This window comes from Falco naumanni, chromosome 12 (assembly GCF_017639655.2).
Source record: "Falco naumanni isolate bFalNau1 chromosome 12, bFalNau1.pat, whole genome shotgun sequence".
NCBI lineage: Eukaryota > Metazoa > Chordata > Aves > Falconiformes > Falconidae > Falco > Falco naumanni.
Window position 1 is genome coordinate 22,430,552 of NC_054065.1, and position 16,927 is coordinate 22,447,478.

The 16,927-nt window shown below is 43.4% G+C and overlaps 2 protein-coding genes across 5 annotated transcripts in view; one reads left to right on the forward strand and one right to left on the reverse strand.

Moving 5' to 3' along the window:
- The window catches only part of PPP2R5A (protein phosphatase 2 regulatory subunit B'alpha), a 44,546-nt gene extending 43,284 nt beyond the window's left edge, over positions 1–1,262 (forward strand). Inside the window, exon 13 of the mRNA XM_040612271.1 lies at positions 35–1,262. Coding sequence (XP_040468205.1) covers positions 35–167 — 133 coding nt within the window. The 3' untranslated portion in view covers positions 168–1,262. The remainder of the gene's footprint in view (positions 1–34) is intronic.
- The window catches only part of PACC1 (proton activated chloride channel 1), a 45,304-nt gene that overhangs the window by 19,591 nt on the left and 8,786 nt on the right, over positions 1–16,927 (reverse strand). For 2 of the 4 annotated variants that reach the window (XM_040612272.1, XM_040612274.1), the window contains exons 5-9: positions 15,934–16,076; positions 9,581–9,725; positions 6,320–6,421; positions 4,502–4,544; positions 3,704–3,799 (exon numbers count right to left, since the gene is read on the reverse strand). In XM_040612272.1, the coding sequence (XP_040468206.1) occupies positions 3,704–3,799; positions 4,502–4,544; positions 6,320–6,421; positions 9,581–9,725; positions 15,934–16,076 (529 nt within the window). Of the gene's footprint in view, positions 1–3,703; positions 3,800–3,836; positions 4,545–6,319; positions 6,422–9,580; positions 9,726–15,933; positions 16,077–16,927 lie in introns of those variants that run through there. The other 2 variants (XM_040612275.1, XM_040612273.1) reach the window with 2 other exon arrangements.

Genomic DNA, 16,927 nt, shown 5'->3' on the forward strand with positions numbered 1-16,927 from the left:
ACATCTGAAATTGGTACTTCACTCTTTTCTACAGAGAGAAAAAGAAAGAATTGGAACGTGAAGAGTTGTGGAGAAAGCTAGAGGAGTTAAAGCTTAAGAAGGCTATGGCAGAAAAGCAGAACAGCACTCACAATGTGCTAAATGCACACAATACAAGTGCCAAATAAAAGAAATGACCACCTGTACTCGGCAGACATACTTTTTTGTACCCTTTGGAAATATATAATGATTTGCAAAAGAAACCTCATCAGTATAACAGAAACAGCCAATTTTTTTCTCCGGCAAATGTAAAGGTTTGAATTTAAATACAGCAGTTAAGTGATGTCATTACCACAGCATATTGTAAATTTGTCTAATTATTGATACTGTCACTTCCAATGTTTCATAGAACTGAATTATCCTTAATGAGTGAAATAATTACGGGAGTGGTGAGAATTATGACTTGAATTTTTGATTGTGTTGCACATAGGTGGTATAGTTTGCTATGTACACTTTTTTCCTTGTTTTATATGTGCTTTTCACATCGATGCATACTTTGGTTAAGATGATAGAAAAGGCTTCTAGTTGTGCTGTATTTTCTCAAATAAAACCAAGGTACGTTACCCGTAACTTGAGATACTCAGTATGTGCCCCTTACAGCACTGAAAGGAACTGGGATATGGTGCTGTCCTTGAATTCCTGATTGGATTCAGATTTAGATTTGTTAATGCTTACATTAGAATGAGGCAAAGGAGGGAGAGAAAGTCAGCTTGAACAGGTTGGTCCATGTGTCTGACCCACCGTGTAGCGAGTGCCTCTACCCCATTCTCGCTGCCTCTTGGCCCTGGGCTAGGTAGAGATTTCCTCCTGCTACAGCTGAGGATGGAGCTTCCTCTGGAGAGCCCATCAATGATGCTCCTCAGCAGCCCAAGGACTCCCTGCAGAGTAGTGCAGGTCTCTGAGAGACTATCCTGGATGTTTTTGCATTAGTTTTAGCATCTCATGGACTGAAAAATGAGACCAAAATAGCGCTGTTGTTTTTTTAAGTAAGGAGGAAAGGATGTCAGTAAATAGTTCCTTGTTTTCTTTAAAGACAATGCAGCCTGCTTCTTAAAGGTGGAAAGCTGACAATAGAAGTCTTGTCTGTTTGCTTGATCAAGTATTTTTCACATCTTTTATCAGAGTACCATTCCAGTCTCTTTAATTGCAGTTGTGTGGAAAACTTTTGTAATGAAAGATCTTTGGGGAATTGAGCAGCATTCAATAAAGTCTTTATGTTTGTATTTAGTGCTGTATATCACATCTTTGTGTTTATAAAGACCAGGAGGATTAGAATGGCTTCTACGAACGACCTGCTAACTGCACAAATCCCCGAGTAACCTGTGGCTTTTTGCTGAGTGGCAGATGTGGCTGAGGCACAGGCTGCTGGGGTTCTGTTTTGGTGAGTAGGGTGGATGGCTTTGTCCCGCTCTGCGGTGGTGGTGGTGGTGAGGACAGCTGAGGCAGGTGTCCTGGGCTGTTCCTACCCACTGCTTGGCTGGTTTACTGACGTTACGCAGTTTTCAGGGGAAAAAGCTACTGCACTTTTCGAGTTGACTTTGCTACGCTTCTATCGTTAACTTCATTTTTGTCTCTAAGTAGTTGTGTTCCACGGAAAACAGGAATAATGCTACCTAAAGAGGTTTATACTTCCCATAGTCATGTGTGATCAAAACTAGTTAGTTGCTATTTTCTGCACGTCAGTGTTTATATAAAAAGACTATATAATCAGCTGTAGACTCTGTCATGGTGGGTGGCTACCCAAAATTTGGGGGGCGGGGGGAACAAATTCTTTACTTTTCATGGTGCTGCTTTGAAATCCTGAAGCCAGATGTTAAACACCCTGGGGCCTGCAAGGGTGCACTTTACCAGCTCAGGGCAGGAGATAACTGTCCCGTGGACAGAGTTTACCTCAGTTTAGTACTTCAGTGCCTTTTTTTCCATAGAATAAAACCCTGAAGTTGAGATATGAAGTATCTTCAGCTGTCCTGCAGTCTAAAAGAAGTTCATACAAACATGGGGAATCTTAACTTACCTTGCAGCAGTTTTAAATTGTTATATATTGTTCAAAATTTTACAAATACGGACATCAAAAGTAAATAACAAAAATAGAGTAGCTTGTAAGAGGCCATTTCAAAGTGCGTAACGCTTGCTAATAGAATAACTCCTGTAAGTAGGTATATAAAAGAAAGGTTTCTTGGCTGGAATCAGCTGGCCTGTTCCAGTAACATTTCCTTATAAAACAGAAAATCTTGACAGCTGAGATGTAGTGACTGAACTTTACTACTATGGGAATTTATTTTTTAAAAGTACAGAAAAATACTGCAGAAAGGGGCTCATCCTTTATTTAACCATAAGTCCTAGTCACCGTGTGGCTGGGGCTTCTCTGACCTCATTAGCAAACAAAGAACAGAAAAGGCAGTGGGATGCATCAATACCTGATCAAATTGTTTCTAAACATTTTTGTAAAATCCAAGAAATAGCTGCTGTAATAGTATTTGTTACAGGAACACTTGGTGTTTCTTTGACAGTGAGGAGCCGGGCAAGCTCAGCTGTCTGTCTGACCCGTAGCACAGGCCCTCAGCAGCACGTTTGGGAAAGCAAAGGAATACAAGCTGGTCAGGGAGGTCGGTGCAGTGCTTTCCTACAGCATAGGCTCTGATGTAGCAACACCAACAGGGTTTTTCTTGACACAGATGGTCTAAGCATAGGAGGTTTTATTCCCCCTCCTGGAGCTCTGTCCCCTTCCCCCCCCCCCCCCCCCCCCCCCCCCCAGCACCTAGGGATGAAGTAGCTGTCACAGTGTTTGCTTCAACAGTGCAGGTGCTGCTACTCCCCTCTGGTTTAATCCCATTGCCTTTGTGCTGTGCTACCCTACCGCACCTGAGGCTGGTACAATCCTGGCCCTGCTCGCCTTGTTCAGGTCATCACTGCAAGATACTGAACACGAAGTGCTGACTGAACACCGCCTGTTCGTGCATCTGAACATTTTTTTCCCAGAAGAGCGTGATCAGGCTAGCTGGGGCTGCACTGCTCAGATGAGGAGCCGTCTGAAGCAGCAGCACGGCCTGGGGAAGAGGCAGGAGCAGTAACCGCAAGTGACTGGTAAGCTGTGACCTCCTGCCCTCACCTGGCTGGACGCGGGAGCAGCTGTATGCTGCCTGCATGCCTGCGGCCAGGGCTGCTTTTTTGGTTTTCTTATTACAGCAAGTTGTTCCTCCCTTGTTTAAGGCTGTCTGGTCCATGCAGTGCCTTGACTTGCTCAGGAAATCAGCTGAAAGTAGTAAATTTTGTTCTGAAGTGCTTCCTTGGAAGGCAAAAAACCAACGAAGGGGTACTTTTGATATGCTTACTATTACATTAATACTCTGTTAGTACAGGACGGAAGAAGCAAAATGTGACCTGGTATGCTCCTTTCCTTGCAGCAACACCTTCAGAGCAAGCACACAGTGGTGTGCCGCTGCCCTGTAGGCTCCACAAGTCAGAGTCGGGCATCTAGGCTAATAAGGGGCTTATAAGGAAGACTATGACTGTGCCACCCCAGCACAGTTAGTGCGCACTCTCTGTAGAACAGAGAATCCCATTTAAATGCCAGGCTGATGAAAGACTGTTTGTCACTCCCTTAGCAAAGACTGGGGGAAAGAGACATGAGCAACAGCCCAAGACAGAGTTTAAAATCTATTACCAGCTCGGATGCCCAGGTATGGATTTTTGGTTTTCACTGTATCCTCTTGCAGAAATACTCCTGCCTGGACTACCTCCTGTAAAGCTCCACCTGAATCTGAGAGTAGGCAGCATCAAAGAACATACACAATATCTTATTTGAAGAGGTTTTTTAATGTTAAAGTCACTATACTTTAAATCAAAAATGACATATAATAGAATTCCAGTGTATTTTGTTTCAACACATACTTCGGAGAGGGGAGGCTGGACTGTTTTGTTGAGTGCTTTACTGTCTGCTAAACACAGTCAAGCAAGTAACTGTTCAGAGTAGCAGATGCAGGTCAGGGCTCATGCAGAAGTTAAATGGTTTCCTGTTCTGAGATGCAGTCAAACACTGTCTGTTTTTTTAGACCTTGACTACTACGAAGTTCACTTTCTGAACACGAGTGAATTCTCTCCTTTCCCCCTGCTCCCCCCATATAGAGGTAAGCTTGTTAAATTTGGAATAGAAAAGCATGAGTTTGTTAGACCTGTCCTAGAGTTAGCTCCTTTCTGAAGTTCAAAAGCCAGTTCACTAAGCTGTTCTCCAGCCATCATTTTTCTGGAAGAAAACATACCTGTTTTGCATCTTTAACTGCTGATTGAAGTTTAATCCAGTTATTTTCTATCCCTTCTGCTATGAATAAATGGCAGTCTTAGTCTCAGTTTATGTGGTTCATTACTTGACGACTCCTCTTCAGATGTCTCTTGCGGATTTTGATCATCCACTTAACACTTAACTTAGCGAAGTCTGCTGCCTTAAAGAGAGCCAAAAAGATACCACAAAGAAGAGCAATCGTGTTCCAGGGATTTGCTGTGATAATCTGAAAGAGATTAAAAATATTGTTATTTCCCTTATCTGACTCATCATGTATTAATACCTATTCAATAACAAACAATTCAATTTTGCAAACTGAAATGTTTTGCAGCATTTTCCTTGACGCTGCCAGGGCTGCCTGCAGTGCCTTCTCCACACATCTGCCTTGCACCATGGTTTTCTGATTGCTGCTAAATTCCTTTTAAACTAATTCAGGGCACTGAATTATCGAAGACTTCAGAGAGACAGTTAAATGGCTAATTTTAGAGATTATAGATTCAATTTACTATAGTGCTTAAAGATGAACAAAAATAAGCAGTCACATTAAAGACTATCTCCCAGAAGACAAAGCTAGAAGAGACAACTACTGGAAAGCTTTAACGAGACAGCACGGTAATGCTAAAGCAGCTTTTGACAGCAGCAACTGTTTCTGCAGACTTACAGCAAGTACTTTGTATTTCTATTTTTAACTACATTTGGTTCCACAGTAGTTAAAGTTTATTTATGCTTTGCAATTCCCCTCGCACCTCTAGGCACAGGGATGACTTCTAGGATCTCGGATGAAGCAAGCAGAGCTAGGCTTAGGCAGCAGCGAAGTCACACACAGCTTTGCGACCTGCCACCGAGTCTGCAGCTTGGACTGTCAGCACGAGCGCGGTGTCACTGGGTCACCAGCCAAGCTGGAAGGTCGTAAACCAGCACTCTGTGTTTGTTAATCCTCCTGAAAGCTGCCACTGGCTGCACCTGCTTGTGAACTACGGCCTCCTCGCCAAGAGGGAACGAGCACCCCAGACCACTGGCTCGGGGGCGGTTTTTGGCTGGAAGGTGGCAGAGGCGTGAGCCCCATCCAGCAGAGAGGAGCCAGGAGCAGGAGCGGGCTCGCGAGGCCGAGGAGGCGCTGGCACTGAGGAGGGTGCCTGGCCCCAGCATGGACATGAGAGCCGGAGTGCAAAGAACCAGCTACCACCTCCTGCCCTACGCAGTTTGCCTTCACGCTCTGGTTTTGGGCAAGAAAACAAGAACTCTGCGGATTTTACCAGCAATGGACTTTGGCTGTCAGGTAGGGCCATTCTAAATGCAAAATTTTAAACACATTGTCTCTGCACACTTTGCCATTCTACGTTTTCCTGGGGAGGGCAAGTGTATCTGACCTGCCCTTGGAACACTGGGGAAACAAGATCTAGCTCGTGCTTAAAGCATGTACCTGCAGCACACACCTCTTAATCACCGCTGGGGACTGATCATGGTCTTGTCTGGCACATTATCACCTCTGGCTGCAGCACATCGAGCTAAATTTTGGAATGCTTTTTGTGCATTTGAATGCAGTACCAAATTCTGTGCTAGCAATGGATAAAAAATACACTAGGCTATTTTTATTATTCTGATTTAAGCCTAGGTTTCTTGCTTGTGAAATAATAAAAAAGAAAAATCATTAAATCCAGTGTAGCCAAGCAACTTATTTAAGCAAAAAGTTCAGACTTGACCTGAAGCTACACTTTGCTAGACCACAGGGGTCACATGGGTTTTTTTTAGCTACATGTACCTCTAGCTGCAAACAGAATGCTGAGTGCCACCAAGCCAAGGGAAGGCGTCAGATGGTCTTGACCTCTGCAGAATATGCATTATGGGATATAAGGGGGAGCACAGGCTGAAGCTTCAGACGTAACCTCACTCTTCCTCTGAATTTCTGCTTGGAGTGAGGTAGCACAGGCATCTGCACACACAAACCATGAGCAGGTACAATCAGACAACGATTCAAAAAGGAACTAGCATGTTACTCACGTCTTGAACAGTCTGTATAAAAGGATCTTTCCATTCGAATACCACAAAAAACAGCTGGTCACTTGGGTTAGTTCTCCGGTCAATATAGTTGACCACACTGGTCTGGGGACATGAGGGAAAAAAAACCACAAATGTGCAAGTTACACCACTGAAGAAATTAATGAGTCTTCTGTGCAACAGAAGAGGCTTGTAAGAAGGTGAAAATAGCTGCCTGTTGAGGGACTTCCAATTCAGTATTCCTCTACCTGAAGCAGTAGGCTCCCAAAATATGGAAAGGGAGGTTTCCTCCATCTCTTTTGTTTGGTTTGGGGTTTTTTTTCCCTATTTCTCACTTGGTAAAACACTGCGATACCATTTTTACAGTGGTAGCCAGGGTCTTTATTTTATTATATAGTTTTCCCTTTCAAGGAGGGAAAATTAATTTACAAAAATTATTTATTTGGAGTGATACAGCATTTGAAAAGTTCTCATGAATGAATGCTAAATTACTTTTTATTTACCAGAGAGCTACGCAATGGTGGCAGGAAGACTCTTTTTTGGACAATCAGTTGTAGAATAAACTAGAAGATGCCAGCAAGTACAGAATGAAAACGGGAGAGAAGCCTAGCTCTTAACAATTAAAACCATACTTTCCAGGTGCTGCCCATTAACTAGGTTACCATTTGAACTAGCACTGACAGTTACCTCTATCCCAGCCAAAACCAGGACGCCGGCAGAGAGCTTTAGCACAGTTCCACCAGGGTACAGCTGAGGATACCAGACTGACGTCACAGTCACATGAAACCATAGTCTTAGGAACTACAGTCACGAAAGCGTTAGGCCTCCAAAAAACATTTCAGTTTTCTTGCAGCACAGACACCCCCACCCAGAGGGGAGCTACAGGGGTTTGTACACAGGCAATAACACCGATTGCACTGCCCCCCGCCCCGCTGCTAGGGGACAACATAAGCTGCTCAAGAGCCAGACAGTTCCCTAACAGCAAGGCACAGTGGCGCATTACAGCTGAGCAGGTGACGGAAGGACCTCTCCCTTCTCCAGTCCTCAAAGCAGTATTTACATCTTGGTGTGTGCACAAGAGAGTACTGCTGCTCTTCCTACAGTAGTTTAATACTGGACTGGAAGTAATGAATCCAGCAGTACTGTAACTTCATTTCAGGGTTGTGACAGGAACGTGAGACAGATGGAAGAAACTGCCCTTTCTGGATTTTGAGTTGTTCCGGGTAGAGGAAGGCTGAACTGGAAGTCCCTCAACAATCAGCTTTCACCTTCTTACAAGCTTTTTCACTGTATGAGGGAGATGACCTGCCACAGAAACCTCCCACCTACCATCCCTTAGTTTATTTACACATACTTCAAGATTTGTTAGTCTTCTCCACACGCCCTGCCCTGACCAGATGTTAGGCTGTGAACACAGAGAAGCAGGAGCTAGAACACAGTGTACGTCCATTCAGAGTATATGGGAGCTTCAACCACCTCCTGTTTTCTGGTCAAACACCTTTGCTGCAGACTGACTTACCCTACGCTTCTACAGCTTATTTACTTAGTGCAGCGTACCATCACCCAGGCCAGTCACTCATGAAAACTGCACACCAGGAAACAAACAGCACATAAAACTAAACTAAGGCACTGCGAACGGAAGAAAAGACAAAGCCATGACTACAGGGCTAATTAGCAAACGAACTGACTGTGCTATTTCACCTAATATTTATATCCATCTTGCTGGTCTGCCATCTCCCAGGTTTAGATTTGAAAAGCTAATGGACTTCCTTATGCAATCTAGCAAATGCTGTACTGTCAAACAAAGCAATTGCAACTTACGTCTGAGCTATTTCAACTTCTACTGTATTATTAATAGGGATCTGAAACATTAAAAACAAACCAACTAACCCAAAACCCAAACAAAACCCCCCAAACCCCCAACACAGTGATCACCTACCCAGATAATCAGTCCATAACTGTTGGATTAAACATCTTTAGTCACAAAAAGTTCAGATTTTTGTGGTTCTGAGTCAGCCTTTTGTTTCCACTTTGACACACATTAGACTCGGGCACACAAAGGACTTTCAAAAATCCTACACTTGGTAAGTACCAAATCGCAAGTGATACAGAGCCGTAGGTGATGAAGGACAGACAAACAACTGCTGTTAGTGCTAGCATGGCAGCAGCTGCCTGATGCATTCTTTCCTCTCCCTAGTTTGGGACTTGCGTGACAGGCGTTTGCCTCCTGTCCTCAAAGTGGAGCAGAAGGGGACTCACCTCACAGTCACAGCTTTGCTTTTCCCTTAAGCCTTTGCCACTTTAATGCTCTGTGAGAATTAAAGATAGGAGAACTGAAGTTTCTGCTTCATTTTGATCTTCACAAAGTGCTCTTTCCAAGTGTACCATGGACTAAGAAAGTGTAGTCCCTGACAGATATGCTCTCTGGACAAGAACTGCTCTTAAAATTCTCATTTCTCACTACCGATGAGACACTTCCTCTCCAGCCAACACTGGGAGAAAGATAAATTCAAAACACAACTATTTTCCTGTCCATTACTGTAAGCAGAACAGGAGTGAAAGTCAAACTCACTTCACCTCTAGCTAAGTTTGCATCTTCTACCTGCCTGTTTTCTAGTTTTAAATGATGCAAGAAGTTACTCCATGTTTCTAAAGATACTCAACAGCTAAAAAGCCCAAACCCAAACAAAAAGCAGACATCAGAATGCTATAGAGGATATGAGGGTCACATTTACTTCTTCATCCTAACATCAGCCCTTGTGGTAATCTAAATAATAGCCAGTATTAGAAAGCGGTATTATTTAGACAATTCCTTTGCCAGCTGTTCCCCACCTTGAACTAAATGTAGCTGTGTTATTATTTCTGTGTTGGTCTCTCCGGACCCTTACCTCAGACTACAGGTGTCACTTACAACACATTCAAGGCCTGGATTTTCTGACCTTCCCATTAGAGATGTTTTCCTGATGTGTGTCTCCGTACCATACCAACAACCAAGCACATCAAGACAGTTGCACTTCTACAGAACTGCTTCATGTTAAGAAAGAATGCAAGTAACTGTACAGCCAAAACTGCTCACTGGCACATGGTGTGATGGATGCAATGAAACAAAAAAAAAGCTCCTGATGTTTCACCTAACTTCCCCCGCCCCCCCTTCTTCCAACTCACATTGCTATCTGCCCCAAGAACTGGTTCTGTTAAACCATGGCAGTAACTAGTTCTTAATAAAACTAAAAGGTCCCATAACACTTTTTTTTTTTTTTTTACCTCTTGTTTGAATTCAACAGTTTCACTACCATCTTCTTCTTTTGTTTTCACCAAGGACATCTTGACCCAAGTTCGAAAGCCTCCAGAAAACTTCCAGCTAGAGTATGAACTTTCACAGTCCTTCATGAATTCTGCTTTTTCTGGACTAAAGAAAGGAAAGAGACCATTACTTTACCAACCAAACTCAGAGCGGCATCTGAACCCTGTAGGCAGGAGAATGTCAGACCTGCAGGCACTTAATAATGTATTCACAATTCCTTTTATGTTTCAACTACTAAAATTGAGCATATCTAGCACTTTGTGAGTAGTGACATTTTAACTCTTATGCTCTTAACCGAAGATGACTTACCTGGTGCCCTGCCACCCTAGAGTTCTGCCTGGCTGTCATCTCTGGGCAGAAAGGAGCAGAGCCAGGACCCCAGGAAACAGCTCGCCATAACGCTAGGCAGCAAGAGATGGAAGGAACAGCCTAGAAGCAGGGCAGGCTGCTTCACCTCATTATGGGATACAAATAAACTGGTTGCAATATAGATATACTTAAAATGCTTTGAAATTTACATTCAGTGCATTCCTGTTATTTTGGAAACGCTATACCTTTGGTGTAAGACTCCCACCTGCAATAACATGGCTGTTTTCCCAATACATGATCAGATATTTGTGGCCCCAGAACAGCAGAACTGCTTTGGTCTTCAATGCTGTGACCGTAAGCCACTTTAAGGCTTCCAATACCCCTTCATGCTGCAAGTGGTAGAGGTACCTCCAAGGCATATCTGGTCTCCATCCTTGAACAGCTGCACAAGACACAGTGAATTACCCCCTTGGGAGCCACTCAGCACTGTGATTTTAGCCACTTTCACATCATCTCTGTGAAATAAACCTGGCCCTGCAGCTGCTTTTTCAACAAGGTTTTATTTGAAATGAAGGGGTAAATGACTGTGATAAATTGCGAATCATTAAAGCGCAGCCTGCTAATTTCTACTGAAGATAGATTTCAGGTTGCAGAGATACATCAGGGTGTGCTGGTCCTTGAGACACAAGGGAAAGGGTTTTGACTCAGATTAAATCCATCTTCCTAGGTGAAGGAAAGAGTACACTCTGCTTGTATGACAGAGGGCGCGCATGTCTGTTGAGAGATTAAGGTATTTTGGTCTTTCAGGAGAAAGACGTAAAGAAGAAAAACAGAGCTGAAGAAGCCAGCTCTTGTCCCAGAGAACAGACCAATCAGGAAGATTTGTCCTATACCAGCACTGACTAGATTTGCACTTTTCCTGTCTTTCTCCTTAGTTTTCAGAATCACAGCTCCTTTTCTTCCTACAAACCAAGATGCTTTGTCTACAAGGCAGAAAAAGCATGCGCTGCTAAAAAGAATATCATACTGATGGCTACCCTGTACTGTGCTGCCTGCTCAGGCTCAGGTAATACGCACACGTTCATAGGAAGGCAAATCCTAGCAAAGCCCTTGCTCTTTACGTCAGGGCTTCAGGTGATGAGCTCAAACACTGAACTACTGTGCATACAAACAGAAAGGAGAAGCATTTCTTGAAAAGAAAAACTAACGCGCTTAGCTACCCATCACAACAGAAGCTATTCCAAGAGTGTTTTAACCGGTTAGGAATATCTTTATCTATTGATATCATGAGGTGCTTGTTTAGTGATCCCAACAGGACAGCGGTGCACCTAATCCTGCAAGGAAGACATGGGCAAAGCACAGTAACAAAGCCCACTGCCAACTACTCCTCACAGTACAAACCAGTGACATAGGGAGACCTAATGTGACGATGACGGCTTCCCCCTACGGTATGTGGGTACAGCAGCAGCTGATAGAACAGTACAGAAGGGCACGGTGCTTTGCCACTCAAGAGAACGTACATAACTAGCACTCTGCCAGCCGGTCCTATGCCTAATGCCTAACTAAATACAGCATCCTAGAAAAGCTTTCCAAACCAACATGGAAAATTGAGGCAGGAAGTTATGACACAGAGCTGAACACTACAGCCACAACTTAGACGGTACGCAGACAGCAGTAGTATACTTTGCCTTCAACAGTAATTGTAGGCTTGAGAAAGAAACATTAATAATATCTTAGGAGAAACTGCGGAGAAGCGATCTGAGAAAGCATCTCCTTCCATGTGCCCATAATCCAGACCACTGCCATACAGTCACGGGTAAAAAAAAAAAAGGGGGGGCAGGGGAGGAAGGGTTGCATGGTGAGCAGAGCAGAGAGGCACACGCTTTGCACAAAGGCAAATAATGCAGCTTAAAAATCACACACAACTAAGTGAACACAAGACAGGCAAGGGATTTTAAACTGAACAATAATTCTCCAGGCAAGTTTGTTTTTAATTCCCCTTACACCCCCCAAGACAATCTGCAGAGGCTGCACTTTTTTTTTTTTCTTGTTCGGTAAGTTCTTCTACCTGTTACACTGTCCTTTAGATGTATGGTAAGATTCCTGGAATACTCTGCACCAGGCTCTCCCAGGATATTAATGGTACCTCAAGACCACGTAAAAATTCCTACCTCACAGCAGAGAGAGAGAAGCACAAGAAGCCACTGTCTCACTCAGGTGAGCGACAAAGCCCTGGTCTCCTCTCTGCCGGCACTCTGATAACCACTGCCAGTTCAGGCTGCTGACAGGGAGTTAGTACTAACTGGCCCAGCACAGACTGATCAGCGTCAGACCACGAGAGACCGTATTTGTCCCAGCTGTGGGCGTTGCTAACCTAATTGCGGATCGAGCTGTAGCGCTGCAGTGGAGCCTTTTACCACCACAAGAGCCAGAGGCAGCTTAGGCTCCAGCAGAACCCAACGCAACAGCATGAGCCAAACCCAGAGATGGGTCAAACCCAATTTACGTTCACTGCCTTTGCTTTTCCCTAGATGGGAAAACTCAGACATCCAGGGGATCCAATAAAGGGTCAGACGGTGTGCTACCAAAAGTCTCAACCCTTCTGTGATATGATTTATTCCTCTGCACGCAGCAATCCAGACCAGAGATGTGAACACAGAGCTCTGTTTAGACCCTTAAGTAATATCTGATCTGATCAGACTGGTAGTCATCATTTCACATGACCAGAAGTTATTTTACATGCTATGCTAACAATAGTTTCGTCAGTAATATGTTCAGAGGATTTTTTTTAAAGCCATGTATTACACTAATGACAGTTCAGAAAAGGAACTTGTATTTTTAGCTACATTTTTTTGGTAATTTGCAAGGGTTTCATTATTTCTTTCCCTCCGATTAATATGGTACGGACAGTAGCTGCCACTGTCTCAAAAAAACAAAAAACCCAAAAAAAAAAGCCAGTGGCAGTATCCCTCCAACTCACAAGCCAACAACAGCACACAGTTCAGCAGTGTTCTACGAAGGCCAGAACAAAACTAGCAAGCGGTGCCAGTTTCATGTAGTCTGTTGATCCAATTTTAAAACAAAGGCTGCAGAGAATAAAACCCTTGACACAAACAACTGGACCTTACTTGAGTCCTTATCACTTGCTGTGCCTCAAAAAAACCCATTAAAGATACAAGTCTCTTGGATGCCATTTTTATTACTGCGTGTGGCTGACGCCTGCAGCAGGCTTCACTGACACAATTACTGCTATTTAAAGCAAAAGTGAGCTGCCCATAGTACCATCCACACAGAAACTGTGGTGTAGATCCAGCAGGACTCTTACCACCGATTTCAGGGGGTCGGGTTTGGATTGTGACTGAAGGCGACGAATACCCTCCACATACGTTTTACAGCAGCCTGCCTGCCCAACCCAACCCAACCTGTTTGCAGCCACAGCAAAAAAATGAAAAGGTCATTGTGATCTCTGCTGGGTTCTAGCATGTATCTCAGCACCTGATAACGCTTCACATGAACTGCTGGATTCAGTGTTAATACATACGCTCTTATAACCAGTGTGAGACACTCTGTCAGGAAAAGCAGTTAACAATGGCTAGTAATTGGAAGATTTTTAGAGGCCATACAGAAACACAACAGTTCCTACAGATATCTTGGTTCAGACTTCCCATTTAACTATATTTAGCATCCACTGATGAACCAGAAATAACTTCTATTTTCTCTTCTGCTGGAAGTTGGACAGAGCAAGCACAGTCCACACAAGCACATGGTTTCACACACAATTCATAGTCAGGAAAAACCAGACACTTTCAACCTACACTTAGCCTGTCCAGTTTGTGCCCCAGGACACCAGGACAGCAATACACAATGCCAAGCAAGACAGGCAGGCAACTTGTGTCGAGCTTGGGGAGCGCTATAAAAGACACACTACTGGCCTCTTGCACACAACTGGTTCTCTTACTGTATTACACCTGGACATGCAGATCATTTACTGAGTTTAAAGGCCTACATGCCTTTGCCAATGTTCCTGTTACCAGGGTTAGTTTTAACTTGCATTCCTACTGCCTGCCACAAATGGGCACAAAGGATGCATCCCCAAACAGACACCACCTTTTCCTACCTTTTCACTTTACTCCAGACATAACCCAGGCTCAGCCTTCACCCTCCCAGCTTTAGTTCTGGTGCCTGCCAAAACTGAGACAAGGCAGCTTCTCTAGGAACAACGTGACACTTCCCCATCTCTTTGGAGATTGATTATGCCATATAACCAGTCTGACCTGGCAAACCTGGAGGCAGGAGGTTGTGATCCATGTTTCTTCCAGGCAACTTACAGGTGAGTCTTACTGATTCGCCTGCGCTGGCACAAACACAAGTCTTGAAGCTAGGACCTTTGCAATGCTGCTTACTGCCGCTTCGCATATCTAACCTGCCTCTGCACAACGTGTGGCACAAGCGTCTGGGACAGCAGCATGCAGACTTGTGGCTCGCTTGCAGAAATACCGCCAACTTAAGTAGGACATACATGTTTTAACTTGGGAAGAAACAGCTCTTTTAAATGGCTTATCTGCAAATTGATACAATAAGCACAGAAATCTGGCTGCCGAGACTTGAGCATGCGTAGACCAAGCTGTGTCATGGTAAGCTGGTTCATTCCGCCAAGAGCTGGGAGCCAGATGCAACACAACTGCCTTCTGCTCTGTCTCACAAGGGGTGGGCTCAGACAGCGCTTGTGTCTTGCAGTACAGAAACAGCTGTGCACCTTGCTGGAATCAGTCCCACCGTACATACCGCTAACCACAGCACAAGCCACAAAACCCGAGAAAAAACAATACAGAAGGAACAAGTAACACTTTCTACATCACTATGCTTAGTAACTTTAAGAGTAAAAACTCTTAACTGGTTTTTTCTCACTCTAAAATATCGATGCCTAAAATACCCAGAACAGTAGCATTTTATGAGGTGTTTTAGTAGTTACAGGAAGTACTTAGTGACTTACGCTCTCTCCTTCACTGAAGTAGAAATGTTTGGTAAAAAAGATAACTGGTCTTTGGCCATCCAGAGATACTGTGACTGAACACTTGCAGTCTTTGTTCAATCTGAAAAGCACCAGTATGATCACGCCCAAGGTTCCAAGAATGCTTTGTTACGATAAAATCTGTTATTTCTCCTCCCCTCCCTCATCTAATTTTGTTCTGCATATGGCCTTCAAACTGCTGCCCCTTTTTCACTGAGCATTTATCTGACTATCCCCAAATTAAGGCTTTCTATTAGGTCTCACTGTGCCTGGTATCTTTTGTCTAGCTTTTAATCTGAATCACAGGGAGAACAGAACTTGAATTAAAGCAAAAATGAAACAGTTAAGTATGGAATGTATTCTCACAAGGAGGGAAAAAGGTGGGGATTTCAAGAAAGTTTAAGACAGACTCAGTTCCACTCTTGTTAAAATTATGAAGTTGATCAGTTGCTCCAATGGCACCAATGTCAAACCAATACAAAGCAATTTTGAAAACCTCACCTATAAAATTACATGATTCTGTAGAATCTTACATAAAGCTAGTAATACGAAGAAATACAGTTAACCTTTCAACCAAATCACAACAAATCAATCTGAAGATCCAATCTTTACAGTAATTGCTTTAAAAGAAAAAAAAAGGTACAGAAACATTAGTGTTCTCAGTGCACTTCCTGAGCACGCTGACCAGGACAGCACGCTTCCTGATCACCCACAGCAGCAGACAGCGGAAAACCAGCACAAACCTCAAACTTTTAAAAGTGCAGCAACAAATGGCTGAAGCATAGCTGAAGGGTAGCTTTTGCCACTGAAAAAAATCCTCAGTTCATTTTCTAAAAAGTAAGATTAGTAACCTAAGACATGAGGGAGCATCAGTGCAACCCAAACATTAAAAAAAAAATATTTAAAAAAGAGAGCATATAAAAGCCTATCTGATTTTCACTAAAAAAAGCCATGCTTTCATTAGTATTGTTGTAGCTTCATCACTTTACATACCTGTTGATGAACTCTTGGAAAGAAGAAAACAAAAGGTAGTCAATAGCACTAAAATCTTGGTCTGTTCCATTTAAATGAAACTGCAAAAACACCAGTTCCTTTTTCTTCACATCACGAGGGCCTTGAACAACCAAAGCATACTTCTGTAAGCAAACAGAGAGATGGTGAGAGTAGCAAAGGAACCGTCACTTCCTAGTCAGGAATTTGCCATCTGTCACTAATACTGTATAGAAATCTAACACCCACCAAGACTTTCTTGGCTGCTACTAAGTACACGTCTATTAAAACATCAAATAAACACCAACTGAATCCCTTCTTTTAGTTTAAAAATAAAGCCTTTACATCAAGATTTAGTGTTTTGCTAAGAAATCTGCTTTAATTCTATCATGGTCCTTTGGGTTTATGTGGAATGACCAGTCAAGGCCCTGCAATCTGCACGCTGCAGGACAATCAAAACTGTTTTGAGCATTAAAGTGTAGGAGCTTTCAGGTCTTGACATGAAACAAGTTAATGTGGAGTCTGATGCGGAGAACTTCAGGCTTCTCCTTGAGAAAGAGGAACATTTTCACAGCCCCCAGCACCTGAAGTAAGCTGCTGAAAGGAAAAAAACCCACACCAACAAAAAACGCCAGCAGGCAGAATACAACTTGGAAGGAGTGCAAGCGTCGCACTGAACAGCAAGCTGCTGCTTGCAACAAGGACTCAGCCAATCTGAACAGGGTTCTACGCGGCTCAGAGGCCCCTGCCGCGGTGGCTCTCCATTCCACCTCAGAAGCTTCCAAATGAATCTACCACCCAACATAAAATGCGGGTTCTTACTTTGTTAAAACACACAAAAAGAGTATATTAGTGGCAGCAATTAAATTAGACTTGTACCTAGGATATCACTTTCAAATATACCAAGGAGCTGCTTTCCAGAAATAAATGGTAACTAGACAAAAGGCAAAACATGAAGAGGAAAAAAGCTTGACGAAATAGGTACCTAGATAGTCTG